The following is a 21078-nucleotide window of genomic DNA, read 5'->3' as shown; positions in this document are numbered from 1 at the left end:
TGCTGAGCTACCTTTGTCATACGCACCCCAAGCTACATCACAGCACTGTTCAGTGCTCCCCCCCCCCCCCCCGGCTTTTTGCAGTTTGGCAATGGGAGAAGGAGGAACTTAACAGGCTCCGTTTTCATTGCTGTGATTAAAGCAGTATTTGGGCTGTATACCACTCCTTCTTAAGTGCACCTTCAGAACAAAATAGTAAAATGAAACGGGCATGTTAAGGAGTTAAAGCTAGGACAAAATCGAAAATTCTTAAAGTTAAAGCTAGGACAAAATCGAAAATAAGCTAGGACACTTATTCCTGGCAAGGAGCTTTCAATGGGGAAGAATCCCATTGGAAACAGAACGAAGTCCGCACTAATGTTGTGGGTTGGCTGGTATCCAGATAAAATGCATCTCCCACCCGAACTCCCAACACCACCTGGGGGCTCCAATTGCTCAACATGGTCATGCCTGCTAGCAGAGCAATAACAGTTGTATTTGCAAGCTTTCGAAATGTTTGGTTTGTTGACCTTCATTTACCAGATGTCTCTCTCCAGATATCGCACCATTGGAATAGCAATGCTCGTTAACTTGGGGGGGGGGGAGTGGCTATTCAAATATTGTATTTGGGGGGGGGGGAGAAGGAATTGGCTCCTATGGTCTGGGGCAATCACAACCTTGCTGGGGGATCTGTGAAAGGGCGTTGTGTGGGGGCAGTCATGCGCACCTGATGGCAAGTGGGTTCTGGCCCAGGCAAGACTCTGTCCCAATATATCTGTCAGTGTTTCGGGGTGCCTCTTTCGCCTCCTCCCACCCCGCCCCTGCAAGAGACTAACAGGGCTGCTGTCTCTCTGGCATTTGGGGCTGCAGGCCCCATCACCCCCACCAACCCACGTGAAGGGATAAGGGCTGCCAGCGGGTCTCCCGGGCATTCACCGCGAAGATCAGGTCGCCGGAGGAGCTTTGGACTGGATCGACAGCGTGGAGCTGCTCAGGGCTGCGCTGGTCGTCCCGCCTCGGCGGTAGCTCGCTCCTCCCTACCCGTCCCGGCCGGCTGCCGCCCTCCTTCAAGCCTTCCGTCAGATCTTCCTGCTGGTTCCCGGCTCTCGAGCGCGTGCCGGGGATCCCCTCCTTCGCGCCCCGCTACTCCCTCCCGCCCTCTGGCACTGGCAGGAACCCCCCTCGCACGCGCCGCAGACAATGCGATGGATGCCGCGCCGTCCACTGCGGGTGTGGAGTGCGCGCTTGTAGGCGCCGCTGCACTTCTCGGCGGCGGACGCGAGGAGGCTCCGGCGCACGCGCCTCCTTCTGGGTCAGAGGCGTAGAGCCCGAAAGCAGCACTAGAAGAAAAAAGCGGCCCCAGCTCTCTATCCTTCCCCGTGAGCCTTCCGTCGGGGCAAAGGGGGCTTGCCAGGGGTGGCAACTTGAATAAATTAATTGGAGGTGAGCAGGTAAGCCCTGCCTTGCATAATCGATCGTTTGGTGCGATGCACGCACACTATTTGAATGGCAATGCCCGTCAGCTATTGGGGGGGGGGGATAAAATATTTGAGGGCTGCCCTCCAAGTTGATAGGCATTGCCAAATAGTGCGCGTGCACCCCGCCATGTGATCGATTATGGGGGCAGGGCTTACCCACTTACCCAATATTTCCTGCAACGGGCACCGCTACTCTCCAATATTTTATTGGGGGTCCCTCGGCCCCTAGGAGTTGGTTGCTATGGCTATGGGGCTTGCGATGCCCGGGAGCTGGCCTCGCTCATCCCTCTCACGCTCTCTGTCTCGACGGGCCTCGCTGTTCGTCTCCTGCAGCGCCCCCCTGCGCACGTCGACTCGTATTAGGCGTGGGCTTCCTCCCCGGCGAAGGCCGAAGACGACTGCAGTCGTAGCCGCTCTTCGCCGGCTACCCTTCTGTACGCAGTGCCCTCTCCCGGGAGCCAGGTGGGCGCACGCACAGGCTTGGCAGCCGCAGCCAACCAGCGGCGGCTCTGCTTCTGAACAGGTGCGGATTACGACACCCGCCGGACTCTCCTCCCCGACCCCGACCCTTGACCCGAGGCGACGACCCTGGCGTCTGAACCCCCGCCACGATGCCACCCATAGAATCCAAGAACTGTAGAGTTCGACGGGACCTCCAGGGTCATCTAGTCCAACCCCCTGCAGTGCAGGAATCTCCACTAAAGCATCCGTGGCAGGTGGCCACACCACCTCCTAGGGAGGAGAAGCCGCAACAACCCGTGTGAACACTCACGGCTGGCTGGCTTGCTTTCTCCACCCGCCCCGTTTGCTCCTCGGTGCCGTTTCGTACGGCGGCATGCCTCAAAATGGCCCCCTGGTAAAGAGCGGAGACCCGCTCTGCTTTCTCGTGTGAACGTGCCAACACGCCGCTTTGCAGCTTCTCCTCTCCCTTCTCCTCGCCACTCACCCGCCCCCCTGGCATGGCAGGGCGTGTACCAGGCCGGCTGCTCGCTCGCAGGCAGCCCCCCAGCAGCAGTGGCGCGCGTCTCCTTGCCGCCTTGCGCTCCTCGCCCGCTCCCTCCTTCCTCCCGCCGCGGCTCCGGCTCAGCCAATGGCAGCTCCGCGCCGGGCTCGGGAGCTGTTTACCCAATCTGAGCCCTCCTCCCTCCTCGCCTCCCTCCCTCGTGAGCCCCGGGAGCATCTTCCTTCCACCGAGCCGGCCAGAGAGAGAGGGAGACGGCAGGCAGGCAGGAGGCGGGTCTGGCTGCTCGTCGGGGAAGCGTCTCGCGCGGCTCCCTCGGGGCGCCTCGGCCTGCCGGGCTCGCGCGCGCCTTCGCCCCTCGGCGCGGTGATGAGCAGCCCTGCGGGGCCCCCGGCGGGCCACCCTGGGGACTCGCCGTGACGGAGCCCCCGCTCCGCAGCCCCGCTCCCGCCGCCGCCGCCGCTGCCTCCTGCTTCGGTGCGCACAGGCTGCGGCGGCCGCTTCCCCCGCCGCCTCCTGCACCTGCTCCTGCGCGCCCTCCCCGACGAGGGAGCCCCGCGGGCCGGAGGAAGGATGGGTTGCATCGGCTCCAGAACTGTCGGTAAGGAGGGGCGGAGAAGCGCCGCGTCGAGCGAGGAGGGGAAGAAGGGGCCTTGGGCTGGAAGGGCCGTCTCCCACCGCTCCCACCCCCGTCTGGGTGGAAGAAGGGGCTGCTTCCCTGTGCCTGAGTGGGGAGGGGGTCTCGCTGGCCGGCCCCACGTCTGGAGTGCGTGGTCTCCCCTTTTGCAGCCTGGGCTGGTTCTCACCTGCTGCCAGGATGAGAGCCCCCCATCCCCAAGGGAGGGGAGCTGAGGGGTTGGCAGCGGCAGGCGCACTCGGAGGCAGGAGGTGTGCTTCCCCTGTGACAAGGAGAGACAGAAAGAGAGGAGGATGGTAGTCACCCCGCCTCCGTCTTCCCCCAGGAATGCCCATAGCTTGCTGGCCTAGGTGCCTTTGGCCGCGTGGAGATGGATGGAGAAAGCCTTAAGGTAAAGCCAGACAGTTCCACCACTCCTTGAGTGAGTTTCCGACCAGCGCCTGGGCTGCCAGCTGATTCCTTCCCCTCCCCTTCATGGTTATTGTTATCAGATTCTCCATATCACTGCAGTGATGGCTGCTCATCCCTCCCTCCCTCCCTACCCGTTGCTGCCCACGCCTCAGCAGAAGGAGCAGCCACTGGATCCCTCCCACAAGACCGGAGTGCCTTGCCAAGGGCACCCCCGCTTGCTTTTGCTACATGGCTCCTTGCATCCCTCTAGAATCTAATGGCACCCGCCCACCACGGTCTCCAGCGGGGTTTACTTTACGGGCTGCAGCCTCAGGCATTTCCAAAGAATTGCAAAAAACCGAAAAGGACATATTCTGGGATGAGTCTTTCCAAAGGCCCTTCCAGGCACGAGGCGTATCAGGATGGGTTTGGGTACCACTTAAGAGGTGTCCAGGCTGGGCTTTTGACCCATGTGCCACAATCTTCCAGGAAGGCTCAATGCAAAAGGGATGGGTATTGCCCAGGAAACCCATCCCAGTGGATTCTGCCCCACCCACATTGTCCATTAGTGGTGCTGCTGCCATTTAGCTTTTCCGACTCTGGCACTGAAATGCTTTGGGGCGAACTCTGCCTCTTTCCCCCTGTGCTATGTTTGGCGTATCAGCTAAATTACTCTTTCGTGTTTCTTCAACATTCCTTCCCTGCCAGATCTCAGGGGCTCATGGTGCATTGCAATATAGATCCCGTTTCACCCTCACAACGTACGAGTAAATTAGACAGAGGCACTTGCCAGTCCCTTCACAGATTCTTGTTATTTCCAAGCAAACATGCTCAGGAATGATAGTGACTTGCCCGTTGCGTTGCCCACCCAATGAACTTGGTGGCTTGGCAGAGATTTGAAGGTGTCCTGACTGACTGAGTCTCTTCCTTCTTCCGAGTAACCAATACATCTCCTCCCCGTATCTACACTTCAGAAAGCATAACAGTCGTCAGCAGAGAATTGGTGCTTTCTTGAATAAGGTGTCAAGAGGGCATTATAGGTAGCAATTTGTTTGGAGGCTATGGAAGCCTTGCTTCCCCCTGATTCATGGCACCTGCTTAATAGATCCAGTACCCGTGGCCTCAGTATGGGCAGTGACACAAGAGACCTGAGAACCCTCACTCCTTAAATGTGCTATGTAGGAACATAGGAAGCTGACTTACTCTAAGTCAGATCATTTATCTAGCTCAATATTGCTGGCTGACTGGCAGTGCCTCTCCAGGGTTTCAGGTGGGTCTATCCCAGCCGTACCTTGAGATGCCAGGGGTAGAACATGGCACCTTCTGTGCATGAAGTAAGTGTTCCACTGCTGAGCTTCCACAACATACAGTGTGTTGTGCCACGTCCTAAGGATGCCGTCCTACGTTGCTGAAATGGAGTTGTACCCCTGAAATGAGTTGTACCCTATTTTTTTATCTAATGTCGGAGTTTTCTTCTAGCAATGCTAGTGTTGGTATTCTGCTATACCAGGCACCCCCGAACTTGGCCCTCCAGCTGTTTTGGGACTACAATTCCCATCATCCCTGATCACTGGTCCTGTTAGCTAGGGATGATGGGAGTTGTAGTCCCAAAACAGCTGGAGGGCCGAGTTTGGGGATGCCTGTGCTATACCCTTCCTTGGAATTGAGCTCTCATGACTTTGCCAGTGTAGGGAATCTGGTGGCTCTTACTGGTGGCCCTAACCTTTGGTGGCAGAGCAGGAGACAACCAAATCCGATCTATAAGCCCCAGGTAGAAGCCATTCATTAATGCAACAGCGCTCTCGTGTAGCTTCTGTTCCCTTCAGTGAGGCTTACGTAGGAGAGATTTCAGTGCTGCATGCCCGTGAATGGCGTTTAGGTATTTTCTGCCTCCGTCACTCAAATGCTTAGACTGACCTTCATTCTAAAATTTCAATATTTTGTAAAATGACTGTTGTAGTGTTAAATGTATGCATTTGACAGCCACATAACAGAATGTTGAGCTGTAGGGATGGAAGTATTTTGGACTTAGTTTTAAGGTGTTCCACCAGATCTCAAGGAAGCTTCTTGCACATTGGGTGAACCCTTGCTTATTAGCATGTTAGGATCCCCTTGAAAAGTTGTCCGTGCACCTGATGAAGCAGTGTCTTTTGCAAAAACAAAAACAAAAAACCCCCCAAATACCCCCATAACACCCTGTTGCCATCATAAAGGCGTCAGACTTCCAAGTTGACATAGGATTTTTTTACTGGTTTTGCTGTGACACACTAAAGGCAAACATTTATTAAAGTCAACTGGTTGCTGCTTCTGAAAGTACTTGTGAAAATTGGGGGAGTGTGTGATTTGCAGCAGAAAAGTGACGGGGAGGAATGCTTCCAGTGATATCTTACCCATGGCTATTCAGAAGCATGTCTCATTTGAGTTCAATGGGACTTTCCCCCAGGAGTGTATAGGATTGCAGCCCTAACCCTTTCCCCCATGCACTGCTTTCCCCGTGTATGCAAGGGTTTAGAAGGGCTGATAGGCAGGTAGGCTAAAACATCTGGACTGCTCCAAGTTGGCGAGGACTATCTTAAAGGCTGAAGACTGAGCTTTCACAATGCATTGGTAGCTGTGCTGTGCACATCCATCCCACGATTGCCTTTAGATAAATAGATCTGATAGGTTTTTATAGTGCTTCGACATTCTGTCACACCATATCCCGCAACCAATGGGTATGGTTGGAGTATGCTGCTTTTGTTTATTTGTCTTTCAGATTCTAATGTGTTAAGATGAAAATAACAACATATTTATGGGAGAAGATATACAACCGGTTTGAGCCAGGGGGTGGTCGAACAAAGGAATGAATGTTAACACTGTAATACTGTAATGACCTTGCCATTCACATAGGTATAAACAAAATCTGGAATATAGGCTAACCCAGTGTTCCCCAGCCTTGTGTCCTCTGGATGTTTTGGGTGACAGTTCCCATCAGCCCCAGCCATCATTGCCAGTGGTCAAGGATGATGGGTGCTGTAGTCCAAAGAGATCTATATAGAACACTTCATTGGGTAAGGCTGGACTAACCTGTGGCCCTGCAGGTGATGTTAGGCTGCAACCAGTAATCCCTGATCATAGGCTGTGCTGATTGATTGAAGCTGGAGTCCAACAATGTCTGGAGAGTCACCAGTTAGCCACTCCGGGCCTCAAATGAGATGCAGTCTGAACTTCTGGTAAGAATGGAATGCCACCATTAGCTATGGTTTCCTTTGGTAACATTGCTCTGTTTCTTGGAAAATCTCTGTGGTGGATGTGAGAGTGGGAGAACAAGTTAATTCTCCACCAAAATTGCCAATAAGGACTGTGACAGTAGTCATTGTGTGTGACTCTAGATCTTCTAGATCTCTGGTGGTGATGGGCAGCCTGTGGCGCAAGGGACCATATGCACCCCTAGATCTAATGTGATTCATGTGGAAAGTGAATCATGTAGCTTTTGTACCACTGACCACCAGCTGCAGCACACAGCCCCAGAGGTATAACCCCTGAGGGAAAGTGTCCTTGAGGGGTGAAGGAAGGTTCTTCATCTTTGAACTACTCTCATCATGCTAACTTCAGCTCTCAAAAATCTTGCTTGTCTCTGGCCCAATATACTTTCTGTCCTGTTGTCAGGTGAGCAATAAATTACACAGAGTAAGTGAAGTTAACTTTGTAGTAGAAGAAACAAGGCTGCTCATAAATGCCAGGCTTAAAGAGCACAGCAACTCTTCCCAGTAGGTCTTACCCCATGAGGCAGTTGTGGGGAGTGAAGCTCCTCACCTTCCCACAGCTGCCTAAGACTTGTGGTTATCTCGGGTGCTTCCCAAGCAACCTGAGACTCAGCCGGCACTCCTGTCTCTGCTCCTCCTTCTCTTCATACCTCTTCTGGTCCCGGAAGACCAGCGGGGAGGGGAGCTTGTTGCAGCAGGAGTGGGAGACACCCTGGTTTCTTCACCAGGTAGACTCATCTCTGTCTCTTGGCCTCCCTCCTCTTCTGCTTCAGCTTCTGCCTCTGATTCTGGTTCCTAAGCCCTGTTACCTCTTCAGCTTCCAACAGCTGGTTCCTCCCACCATTCCTCTGAGTCTACCCAGTCCATGACACATGAACATATGCTTCTGTTTACTAAGAGTAACTGATAATGTCACCTTTTAGTTTCCCCTTCCTGAGTTCTTAAAAGGTGCCAGCTTCCGACACCTTCTCTTCCAAGTCTTCTCCCTCTGACCACTCATTGTTGTCTCACCGCCACTCCCCAGGCTCTGAGCCTTCTTCCCTTGGTGGTTTCCCAACTGGTGCCTCCTACCACTCCTCTGCGCCCAGCCTGTCACTGGCACCTGTTGAGGCCTTTTCCTTATAGCATTTCAGCACGTAGTCAAAGGTGGCATAGTTCAAGTATATTATCCATAAATCTAAACCAAAACCAATCTCTTCTGTGTCCCCAAACATACTGCACTCTTTATCTTGCATACGAATCCACAGCATCTGATGATCTTCCTTTCCGTATCACCCACGCATTCTCCTAAAATAACAAGCGCCCTCCCCGGTGACACCCACTCTTGGTTGGCCAAGCATTTAACCGAACTGCTCGTAATTATCCGTTTAGGAGACTTTTAAGGCAAATTAGGACCGAGTGCCTGAAGCAAACAATATTGTGAAGGATCAAGTTTATGCATATTCCCACAAGGGTTCTGCTGCTGAATTTGTGTAGAAGAAAGTGGCAGTCATGGTTGGTGATGGCTGTGGAGAAATCCCCACTTAAAATCTCACCTCTGCCGTGAGCTCACCTCCTCTGCCTGCAATCTGAAGATCATAATGCTCCCAAGTGGATCGGGCTTTTTCAATTGAATAAATTTGTTTATGGTTGTGCTGTTGCTGACTTGACTGCAGTTTTCATGCGTACACATCTGTGCTGTCTCTTTCCTTCCCCCTTCCAAACCAACTGCACAACATTATTGAGTCTGGGTAGAGTAGGAAGCATTGCAATGCACTTGCCTTGCTCAACCTGCCACTGTTTAGCATTCTCAGCTCTGTGGGGGAAGCATAAATCTCTCCGCTGATGCATCTTGGAAATGCCAAGCTGGTCGGGGGGTTTAACAGCCTCTGAGCAATGTGAACAAGGCTCCTGGTAACATGGGATATGATTCAGAGCTTGCTGTGGTTCTCTTCCATTGCAGTCTCCAACTAGTCTCATCATCTGGGAAGCACAGCGGCTGTGAAATGTGAGGGTGGCAGAACTGATCATAACCAAGACTGCCAATTTCATGCTTTTGTGTGTGTGGGGGGATCTTCTTGAAACAAGGTACTACATGGTGCTGTTTTCTTCAAAGTAAGTCTTACTGTGTTCAGGTAGGTGTGCAGAGGGTTGCAGCCTTGATCAGATTCCTTTTCCTGTTAGGTTTATTAAATAAAAGGAACATAAAATGAAATAAGCAAAAGCAACATGGAACAAAATGACGATGGGAACCGCAGCATAGAAATAAATCTGGAAACAACATTGTTATGAAACTGATGGAAAGAGAAGAAACCAAATCAAATAATTATTACAGCTTGTTCATAAAGACAAGGTTAGTTTAAGAAACAGAGAGGGCACCTGCTAAATAAAGAGCAACAGATCTGCCGGCTTCAAGCGCTAATACAGTAATATGTTATATAATATATAATACAGTAATATAATATATTATATCCTTTATAACCTGGAGGCTGCAGTCCCAGGCACACTTGGGAATAAGTCCCACTGAACTGAGTAAACATACATAGCATGTCACAAGGTCCATTGCTTTTCTGATCCATTTCATTTTCTTCAGATTTTCTTGCTTTCCTGTCCTTTGCGTGTGTCAACCTGGCAACAAGATGTGTAAGAAAATATTGCTGATAAAAAAAAATTTATTGGGAGATGCTGCCATATAACTTACCGGTAACACTGCGTTAAGAAGGGATATTATAGGTGATTCGCTGCATTGTGAAGATCTCATGAGGCGCATGAATTCATTGTGTGTGTAAAAAAAAAAAAAATCACCTTTGTGTGCTGAATCAACACCTGCAACATGGATCTCAGTTCTGTATTGTCAAATGGCAATGGATTGCATTGGTAACTACCATCTAATATTTGTTGCATGTAAGTGAATAAAAAGTGCTAAAGTTTTGAAATATTTTCTTGTCTCTGTTCTATCTAAACATCTGCCACTTTATTTGCTCTTCCAATCAGGTAGGGTGCACTTCAGATATTTTGTAAAATTCCTCTGAGGATACCTTTTATTAAAATTCAAACTCTGTCTTTTGTCCAGGTAATATAGGCTAGGATCCAGAGATCCTGCGGCCCACACAGGAGGTACTTGCATTCATACAGGGTGGGTTGCTGTTACTCCACCCCAACACTACAAATGTCCTAAGTAGCTAATCTAAAGGATTTCCGAATCCTCTGGAGCTTGTTTTCATTAGGAGAAACAAAATAGAAAATTCTTTCTAGTAGCACCTTAGAGACCAACTGAGTTTGTTCTTGGTATGAGCTTTCGTGTGCATGCACACTTCTTCAGATACACTTCATTAGGAGAGAGAGCAGACAGGAGGACAACAGTGAATCTCCTAAATGAGAGGAACTGACTCCAGCTGCTTCTTTGGATCTAACCCACTAAACCTCTGCTAAAAAAAATAAAATAAAAAAAATCTTTGGAAGTATTGGTAGAAACGAATGGGTCTTGAACTCACTTTATTCAAGTATTGTAGGAATTAAGACTCTGGTCTCTGAAGGCTTTCATAGACGCTTGTAGTACTTGCAGCAAGAAACAATAAAACAAAACATTAAAGCCAGCAGAGCAGCCATAAAAGCAGGGGAGAAAGTTCATTTTTAATAATTCTTCTTCCAATGAACGATCTATTGAAATCAGACCATAACTTCATATCATTGTGGACCCCTTTCCAGTGATTGGGTATAATTATTTTTAAGTGCTCTGATAGTCATTATAATAAAATATGTCTAAGTGGTATATAAGGGCTTTTAGTTGGAGTTGTTTAAAAGCAAGTGTCCTGTGTCTTTTAACCAGAAAGGCAGCGAGGTGGGGAAATAGAATGGAAATCTACTAATGAAAATAGTTTGGAAGTTATTTAGAAATAGCTTTTGAGGAGGCTATTGAGCCCTTACTGTGCTGCCCTGCAAAGGTAGTAGCTTGATGACAAATTGTGTGGGTCTCCACTATGTTAAAAGATGCAGCGCCGATGATACATAACTTCTCCCCTTCCCCACACACAGATAAAGGAGACTGGAAATTTGAGCTTGGAATGAACGAGTGGATACAATTAGTGTCTGCTATTTGATTTTTGACAGTCTGCACATCACCCGTTCCTTCTATCCTTGCTTGGAAGAAGTAGAGCTGGAGTAAAGCGTAATATTCCAGCACATTTTACTCAGAGTAGACCTGTTGAAATTAATGGGCCTAACTTAGCCATGTACATTAATTTCAGTGGGGTCTGTTCTCGGTGAAAGTTTGTTGAATACCACCTGGAGAGCTAAAATGTCCTATTCTGTCTGCAAGGCTCTCTTGAGTCTACTGGGTCAGACTCTTTCTTGACCGTGTGCAGGAAAGATAATATTTTCTCTGGGGCTCAGTCACAGATGGCCTCAGCACTGGAAGCCTGTCTGCTTTCTTGAGATCAATTATAAGATGGAAATAAACATCAGATGCTGAACATTCATTACGAAGTAGCAATATGCCCAGCTCTGCCTTGAGAGTTCTTAAAGCAAATATTTTGTTAGCCTCGTACTGAGGAGAGCCTTTCATTCCTGTGTGTAGAAGCTATGTTCAGATGTCACACCATAGCAGGGTTTCCCAAACTTGGGTCTGCAAGTGTTGTTTTTTTTGGACTACTGTTCCCATCATCCCTGACCACTGGTCCTGCTAGCTAGGGATGATGGGAGTTGTAGTCCAAAAAAGGCTAGAGACCCAGGTTTAGGAAACTCTGTACTATAGTTACAGGTAGTACTATAGTTTAGTGATACCTGAATAAGCCTAGCCTCTTCCTAGGGTGACACATTCCGCCAAGAGGAGTTGGGATGCTTCTGCTTTTAGTTAAACATAGCTTGCCCTGTCACCCGGACCCAGAATTATTGATAACTTAAAACAAGCCATCTTCGGAAACCATGGCTTGAAGCTGGTTTGTTTTTAAACTAACCATAGTTTGTCAGTTTAGGTGACATGGCAAACCATGGTTTGCCAAAAGTGGAAGCAAACACTTCCAAACGCCTTCTTGAAATGATTCAGAAGGAAGAGGGGTGAGGTATTAGTGTGGGAGCACAAAGGGAGTGTACGCTTGTTCATGTCTTGTTAAGCCACATTTTTGTATGGCATCTGAACACATCCAATCTGTCTCTGTGCAGAACCCCAAGAGACCCATTGGCTCCTGGTTCCAGGATCCCCGCCATATAGAATTTCACTGTTCCTCCTGCTGTACTCCATATGTCCCTCGAATAGATGCTCTGAAATATATTCTAATTTTCAGGAGCTGATAATCAGGGGTGGGAGCACTGAATTTCATCAGTGAACCCTCTACATGAAGATGTGCCTGCAGGATCTGGTACTTGGGTTTGGGTTTATAGCCAGGTTTAGATAGAGCTGCACACACCCCTGGAATATTAGGTGCATGGTTTGGGTTTTGCTTTATTTGCTGCTAGGGATGTGGGTGACGCTGTGGTCTAAACCACTGGGCCTCTTGGGCTTGCTGATCAGGAGGTCGGTTCGAATCCCCGCGATGGGGTGAGCTCCTGTTGCTCTGTCCCAGCTCCTGCCAACCTACTTCAAAAGCACACTAGTGCAAGTAGATAAATAGGTACCGCTGCAGCAGGAAGGTAAACAGTGTTTCCATGCACTCTGGTTTCCATTATGGTGTCCCATTGCGCCAGAAGCGGTTTAGTCATGCTGGCCACATGACCCGTAAAGCTGTCTGTGGACAAACGCCGGCTTACTTGGCCTGAAAGTGAGATGAGCGCCGCAACCCCATAGTCGCCTTTGACTGGACTTAACCGTCCAGGGGTCCTTTACCTTTTACCTTTTACCTACTTCTCCTGCTAGATGTGTGGCCAGCATTGGGAGTGAAGGTTGCTTGGTGCCAGCTACAGCTCTTCCTGACAACCTTGGACTTTTCAACAATCATTCACATTCCAGTAGCTAGACTACTGGAACACACTTTACATGGGACTGCCCTTGAAAACTGCAGTGTGGAAACTGCAACAAGTTCAAAATTATGCCACCAGGATGCCGTCGGATGCTAAGAGAGTTTTATTCCATTATGCCAGTTTTGCATAATATATAGTATATTCATCACAGTTATTTAACAGGGGCAAAGAACTCCCGACTCATGACATATTTTAACATGGCATGTTTTGATTTGTTAGCTGCCTGGAGTCTTTTTTGAAAATTAGGATTTTTATTTTTATTTTTTTTAAAAAAATAAAGTATGTGTAATTAGTTCTGGTTCTCAGTGTAGTTACATGACCCTTTAGAGGATCATCCAAAACAAAATTGTTTTTCAAACTTTGTGCCTTCAAGGGACTGTTTTCCAACCAGTGTGTCTACTGAGCTACCCCGTGTCTTCCATGAACTTCTACGGATTGTTGAAGTTTGTGGCGTCATGGTAGGGTGCATTGTCAGTTCGGATGGAGTGCTGGCGACGTCTTGGCCCTCGCTATTGGCGCTGCCTGAACTATGAGATCACTGCAGAGCCCATCCAACAATCTCCAACAGCTGCAGATTAACTGGAGAAGATCAACAACGGTAGACAAACTATCTTTCAAGAAAGGATTGCTGAGATAAGGCAAGCAAAGTGCCCAAAGTACAGTATAAACACAAAGTAATTTGTTGCTGTTTATCATAATCAGTGTACCAAGTCATGTGGTATTCATTTGGGAGTGGTTTCCTGCTTCTAGGAAATAGTAAGGCATTGCTTAATCTTATGATGTGTGTTTTGGAGGTCTGATTGGAGGACTGCATTTGGACAATCATATATTGGTTTATTAAGATGAAATATGCATGAGCCGATACAGCTGCTTCTCTTCTCCGTTTGTGCTGCATAACAGTAAAACCAGGAAGCCTCTAATTAACTCTAGTTTGTCTGAACAGGGAAAACCATGGTTTATCAGTTTCTGAATGAGCCAAGATCTCAAACCACGGTTTGAAGTGGCTTTTTGTTTGTTTGTTTTTGTTTTGCAATCCTAGCTTATACTAAAGGTTTTAAGTATAGTTTTCCATTTTGGACAAAATGAGAAACTGTGGTTTAATTAGAGACTTTCCTGGTTTAATCATGTGAATGGAAGAGTGTCGGGGTTGCGTGTACAGGGAACAGGCTAACCAAATGAGAGATGATTATGTAAACCAGGCCAGTGAAAAAGGGCAGCAGGGCAGGAAGGATGGAGGCCCTTGAAAGAGAAAGAGCTAATCAAATTTGGCCTTATTAAGAGACCAGAGCTGGGTGGTGCTAGCTCCATAATGCATTAAAGCTGATTGGGGAGGCTGTGCCAAACCACAGCGTGCCTTCAAGCAGTGAGGAAGGGGAGGGCAAATGGAAGAAAAGAATACAGCGAACCAGGGGGATCTATCATTAAAAAGGGAAGGTTAGCTGTGTTGGGCTATAATCCTAACTCACTTACCTGGAGGTAATCCCAGTTGAATTCAATATGGCCTACTTCTGAAGAGACATGGCTAGAATTGCATTGTTAGTCTGTCATGGTAAGAAAGCAAAAAGCACAGGCCAGAATCTAACTGAATTACCTCTGGCATGAGTTTTCCATCTAAGGCAGCAGCCTTTTTAATTAAACCCAGGGCTTTTTTTCACCAGGACTCAGTTCCGGCACCTCTCAGGTGGCCACCATTGCCATTATAAGGGAGGCGTTCATGGTGAGTTCCAGCACCTCATTGTCTATAAAAACAGCACTGATCAAACCTGGAATTGAACAAGAAGTAGGTGGTGACTTTAACATGATGTTTTTAAATGTGTGGACACAGCCCTGGGGCAGGAACTAACTTGTTTTATTGCTCTGTAAGCCATTGCAGCAGGGTGAAAACTTTCTTAAACAAAGGTCAGCTTATCTGTCTGACTGAAAACCATGCTTCTACATGTGGCAACTGCATATTTTCTGTTTTGCTTCATGTTCATTCACTAGGAAGCACAATCGTAGCTTCCTGGTGGTGCCTGTTACCTGCATGCACACAGCAAAACATGTGTGCTATCATCATGCTATCATTTACACACAATACACACAACACACAATAACTCTGTGCAAGAGTTTCTTAATGTTAGAAGGTGCTTGTCCATAGAGAGAAGGCAAATGACCATGGAGCTGAGTATAATATGTGAACTAGTAACTTGGGTAGCAGCAGCAGGTCACCAACAGCTTGCACTGAGTTATTCAATGCCTTGTGATTCTTGGAGCCACTTTGTCATCCTGGCTGGGGCTGATGGGAGTTGCAGTCCAACAACATCTGGAGGGCTCTTGGATGGGAAAGGTATGGTCTAAGGCAGTGTTTCTCAAACTTGGGTCTCCAGCTGTTTTTGGACTACAGTTCCAATGATCGATGACCATGGGTCCTGCTAGCTAGGGATTATGGTAGTCAAAAAACAGTGGGAGACCCAAGTTTGGAAAACACTGGTCTAATGTATTGTACTACTCTTGCTTATGTGTTGGTTCAGTCATTGGCACTTTATTCTCTCCCCCTCCTGTTTCTCCTCAGTTTGCCTTCATGGTGCCAAAGCACTGTCAATCTGCAGATACATTTGTTCATCTGTTTTCCTTCCCCAATGCTGCTACCCTCCATTGTTTAGTCTCTTGACTGCTTTCCAGATCCCACACAACTGCCCCGTCTAATTTCTCTACAACGATTTCCGCTTAGCGGTCATACAGTGCTGTTTAGCTTGTATAAATCCAGTTCTTGTGCAGTGACATCATTCCAGCACATCAAGAGATGCTATTACACGTAATGGTATTAATATAACATTGACCTCCCCTCCCTTTCCTCCAGCTAGCTTCATTCCCTGGGCTAGCTAAGCTCTTTCTGATTTAGTGTGGTGAGAAAGAGACAGAGAGAAACAAACTCTTGTTTTTCACTACAGGAAACAATGTTTATTATTATTATTATTATTATTATTATTATTATTATTTATTGCAAGAATTTAATATTTCATGGTTCAGTTTGAGTGGCTTACAAACAACAAGATAAAAATTTGAGTGGCTTAAAAACAACAAAATAAACATTACTGAAACCAGCAGAGCACCTTGAATTCAGAATAATAAAAGAGTGAAAAATAAAAAGCAAAATTCTGCACCCGGCACAAAAAAAATAACAAGGCTTATTATGCCAGGCAAGCCTCTCTTGGGGGAAGCTTTCCAAAACTCAGGTGCTGAAGTGGAAAAGGCTTTAACCCTGCTCACCGCCTGCCTCGCACCTAAAGCTTATGGGGGACCCAGAGAAGGCCCTCTGAAGTCAGTCTTAATACTCTGGCAGGTTCATAAATGAGTCCCTAGAGTACTGGATTTAAAGGTAAGATCAGCACACTGAATTCTGCTTCAAAAGACCGGCAGCCCAGAGCAGTTGTTTCAAGACTGGTGCGATGTAATCCATATGACCAATCCCTGTCAGCAACCTAGCTGCTGCATCTTGTGCCAGCTGAAATTCCCGAGCAGTCTTCAAAGGCAGCCCTTGTGTAGAGTGGATTACAATAGTCTAAACAAGATGTTGCCAGAATGCTAATGATTTTGGCCAGGCTGTCTCTGCCTAGGAAGGCTTGCACCTGGTGTGTGGTCAGTCTATATGTGGCCTAGCAAAGAACTTTGAAACCTGGTTTCTAGACAAGTTTTCAAATGTAGTTATGGTGGTTAGTGGGTGTCGAAGCAAGTGCCTGCACAGATGCTGTGCTACCTATGGGTGTCACCTTGATAATCTCCTCTTTAGGCAATGGAGGGCAACCCTATTTAGAACATCACCTCCCCAAATCTGGTACTCCATACCCAGTATTTTGTGGATTCAATTTATGCTGTTCCTCATTCAGTTCTTTACTCACTCCGTATTTCAGCAGAGCCTCGCCTCAATCAGAGAAGAAGTAGATATGGGTGTCATCAGCATGTTGAAGACACCTCCCTGAAATTCTGAATTACCTCATTCAATGGATTCATGTGGATGCTGAAACAGCCTAGAGTACAAAATGCACACAGTTCCATGGGGCAGAACAATAGCTACCTAGAAAGCCTGATTCCCATCCTGGACAGTCAGTCCAGAAGTAGACTGAGTCGGTTGTAGACAGAGTCAAATGGATCTAGACAGCTGAGGTAATCTAAGAAGGCCAGGCCTAATGTGGCAATTGGAATGCCCATGGTGTCCAAGGGAAAAGACAGCATGTGAGAGGACAGTGAGTGGCCACGGCTGTTAAACATTTCAATCCCTGACACTTCACGTGTAGGGAAAAGTTCCACTGAAATTAGGGCAGTTCTACGTACCAGCTGCATAAAGGAACAAATGAATGAGTACCATTGGCACATAAGGGGCTTTCCCTGTGAAATATTTTAATCTTATATCTTCATCTTCCCAGCTGACACTTGGGCCTAACAGTTCAGTCTTCCAAGCTGTGTTTACATTGCGAATTGTCTCCTGTGCCTTTATAAAAATGTTGGCTAGATCACTTATGTTGCGTTTCTGTCTTGCTCCTTCCCATCCTCCCATAGCTATGGCATTTTTGGACTACCTCTTTTTTAAAATGTGTCTTTCACAAGGTGTTTTTTATTGCAGCTTGCATGTCCTTGTGCCTTCCTTGTCATAGTAAAGGGGCGGTGGGGGGACGGGACTTGGCACAATTTTTCTGTCCATGTATAACACTTAAGATCACCCAACCCCCGGGTTAACTCTTAAGACATTTGTCTTCTGGTGCAAATTGAGCCACCTCTAGTTGTTTTATAGGGCTACCTTAGTTGTCAGCTGACACTTGGATAGATACGGGAAGCCAGTCCTGTGTTAAGTCGGTTTTAACTCCAGACAGCTGTGTAACTGGAAGGCAGGGCAAGCTGACCTCTAAGTGGAAGACATTAAAGTGGAATGAACTTGTGCAGGTCACTTTTCGGGGCTGGCATCAAACCATGGATTTGCATATTTGCTTGCCATGGTGAGTATTCCACCCCCAAGATCACGAAAATGCTTGAAGCTTGCAATGTTCACCAGAAAGGCAAGGAACTCCCAATATGAGACTTGGTGGGTGAACTGCAGGGCATGAATGCACAGATTCGTCACAATTGCACTAGAGGCTTTTCAGTACCCTGTTTCTCCTAAAATAAGACATAGCCATAAAATAAGCCATAGCAGGATTTCTATGCATTTGCGAAATATAAGCCGTTCCCCAAAAATAAGCCATACCCCGAAAATAAGCCATAGTGACGTGGTACCTCCCATTAAAACAGCCTGGGGAGGCGTGGCTATGCAGCGTACCGATGCGACACGGTTAAAATAAGACATCCCCTGAAAATAAGCCATACTGTGTTTTTTTGAGCAAAAAAAAAAAAAAAATAAGACGGTGTCTTATTTTAGGAGAAACACGGTAGTACTGAATTCTAATCTTCAAGTACATTTCCACCTTTCTGGAAACGGGGGTTGTTTTGCGGGAAAAAAGAGACAGACAAGGGACAGTTCTTCTTCAAAAATTCCAGGCACTTAAAGCTGGAAGGCAAGAAGCTTGCTAGTATGATCTACAAAGATTATAGACAGAAGAGAAACTAAAAGGACTGGGATGGATTTTTGTGGAAACAACCAAATATAGAACATGGAAGCATTTTTTTATTATTTTATTTTTGCTATATGAAAGGATGCTGTTATAAAAGGAAGGGCCCAATTTCCAACAGGCAGTGAGGGGAGCACAAGAATTATGGGCTCATGTTGCAGCCAACCAGATTTAGGGTAGATACCTGGGATTGCTTTCTAATCGTAAGGACATTTGGACAATGGAACAAGAGGCAAAGAAACTTGTGGCAGACTGAATAAGCTTGTGTTGGGAGTAGTTAAGATCCAGGGAACACTGCCATTGAAGACCAGGCTGTGGAGTTGAGCTCCCTTGTTATAAGCTCCAATTTCGGTGACCTTCTAGTTGCAATAGAAGCCTGAGTGGGGATCTCTGGTCCAGCTTTGTGTTTAAAGAGTTGTCCACTTACATGTTACATTCAGCAGTAAGGGCACAAAATAGGTTTATTCAAAACCTCATGAAATTCTAGCTTACAAACCTTTGGGAAAAGAGACAGAGCCTTTGCTTTGTAGAACACTGTGAAACTGAGCAGGCTGTAAGTTTGAAGAGAACTGAAGACTTGCAGAGGAGAGAATTGCCTCTGAATTAAATACCAAGTGAATTTCTGCCTGCCCCGTAAGCCGGATTATTTGCATTATATGACTCTAACCTACTTATATTTGTAATTTGATATTGATGGGGGGGGGGGCGGGGAGACCAGCAGGTCAAAATGCATGTTTTTAAAAGCTTGTTTGTGATGAGAGTGTTATGCTGGCCATTTTATCTCTATTCACTTGTACACTGACAAATGTGCATAATGTTATTCCTGGATAAGTAGAGCTGTCATTTCTCAGTGCAAAAGAAAATATACTTTTAGCAACATAAGCGGCAGCCATATCAACAACAACAACAACAACAACAACATTTATTAGGTTTGTGAGGTCCATGCCTTTACACAAAACACCATACAACACCATTAAAAAGTAAACAATAAAATTATTAAAATAGGTTTAAGATTTTAAAAGCCTGTGCCGCGCTGCCGCAGCAAAGGGGACAAATCCAGACCAAACAAAAAAAAACAGAGGCAAAAAATGAAACCCAACACCCCCCATACAGGAAAAAGGATTCAACAGGTTAGGAGAGCGATGGGAGGGCCTTCTCTGCCTCATTCAGGAACCTCACCCTGGTTTTCATAGCCCTCGCCATGAAAACCGCTACCACGTGGGTAATCCGTGGGTCAGCGTCCACCAGCAGAAACTTTACTTGGTCCTCAGAGTTGACTAATGACTTGGGAATAGTTTGTAAGATCGCATCCCTGAAGGCCGAGTAAATGGGACAGTACAACAAGTAATGCGTGAGGTCCTCTTTGGTTCTCATGTGGCAAGGACATAAACGGTGCTCTACTGGGATTTTTGCATATCTGCCTGACAGATAGGCCGTAGGGATAGTTTGAAAACGGGCCATGGTGAAAGCTCTCCGGAGTGTGGGATCGGTGATATTCGCCAAGTAATTGGCGCAGGTTTTAACTGATTTCAGTCGGGGAAACCAGTGGGAGGACCCTGGGTTCTGTATTTTTGTGATGTCTAACAGGGCGTCTCTCTCCAGGATCCATTCCCGAACTTTGTCCGGGCTCCACAGTTTGAGTGTATTAAACTCCGGTAGGGTGTATCTAACCAGGATATCAGATAGATTTTGACGCCAAGTGGTGTTCTTTTGAAGAGAAACAAAGGCTTGTTTGGCCAGTAAGGTGTTCGAGGTATTTGCAAGGTTGATGTAAAAACGTAAGAATCTCAAGTGGGCCCTGGCAGACACAGAAGGTAATCCTACCTCTACTCTCAAGTAAGCTGCCGGAGTTCCTTGAGGAAGGCCTAGGATCCTCTTGAGATAGTAATTTTGCAAAATTTCAAGCCGTTCCAACAGCCTCTGGTTCCACCCCCAGAGCTCTACCCCATATAACATCTGGGGAATAGCAGCCATATCGCAAGCCAGATCATTTGTCCAGCCAACATAGTATTGCCTACCCCAGGGGTGGAAAATCTGTGGCCATCCAGATGTTATTGGAGCTCCAACAGCCATCAACCTCGAGCATGGTCAGTGGTCAGGGATGAGGGGATCTGGAGTTCAACCACCGGTTAGCTAATCCTGATCTACAAAAGAACTGGCAATGGCTCTCCAGGGTTTCAGGCAAGAATCTTCCCTAGCTGTACTGCAGATAAAACCTGGGACCTTTTTGCAAGCAAGGCATGTGTTTTACCATTGATCTGTGTCATTTCCCAGCTTTTAGCAAGTTGCATAAAAAATAATAAAAATCCTTCCAGTAGCACCTTAGAGACCAACTAAATTTGTTCTTGGTATGAGCTTTCGTGTGCATGCACACTTCTTCAGATATATATATCCTGTTCTTCAGAAAAGTACTCTCAAGGCAGCTGGCTATGAGAATAATTAAAACATAATAACCAAAATAGCAAACCAAAATAGCAAACAAAACCAAAATAGCAAAACAAACATATTAAAACAGCAAAGGTATGGGGAAATGAAAAGGTTTTCAGCTGGCACCAAATGGTCAAGAAAGCCAAACACCTGACTTCAGAGACCTGTGGCACCTGCAGAAGAGCCTTTGATGGAGACATCTGTACACAAGACAGGTTTGGATGGAAGAAAGTAGTCGTTCAGGTTCCAAGCTTTAAAGTTGGAGTGTCTAACCTTTGGTCTTCATATGTTGTTGGGCTCCCAACTCCCTTCAGCCACAGCCACCATGGCCCAATATTCAGGGATGGTAGGAGTTGTAATCCAGCAATATTGGAAGGGTAGCCACTCCAGCTTTAAAGGTAAGCACCAACCCTCTGAGGTGCCCCACGCAAAAACAGAATGGCAGCTG

At 47.1% G+C, this 21078-nt stretch overlaps 1 protein-coding gene across 1 annotated transcript in view; it reads left to right on the top strand.

Moving 5' to 3' along the window:
* Positions 1–2878: 2878 nt before the first annotated feature.
* FAM131B (family with sequence similarity 131 member B) overlaps positions 2879–21078 on the top strand; it is a 42900-nt gene continuing 24700 nt past the window's right edge. The window contains exon 1 of the mRNA XM_033173191.1: positions 2879–3019. Within this exon, the coding sequence (XP_033029082.1) occupies positions 2992–3019 (28 nt within the window). The 5' untranslated portion in view covers positions 2879–2991. The remainder of the gene's footprint in view (positions 3020–21078) is intronic.

Source organism: Lacerta agilis, chromosome 16, assembly GCF_009819535.1.
Source record: "Lacerta agilis isolate rLacAgi1 chromosome 16, rLacAgi1.pri, whole genome shotgun sequence".
Lineage (NCBI taxonomy): Eukaryota > Metazoa > Chordata > Lepidosauria > Squamata > Lacertidae > Lacerta > Lacerta agilis.
This window is presented reverse-complemented; position numbering and strand designations above follow the sequence as displayed.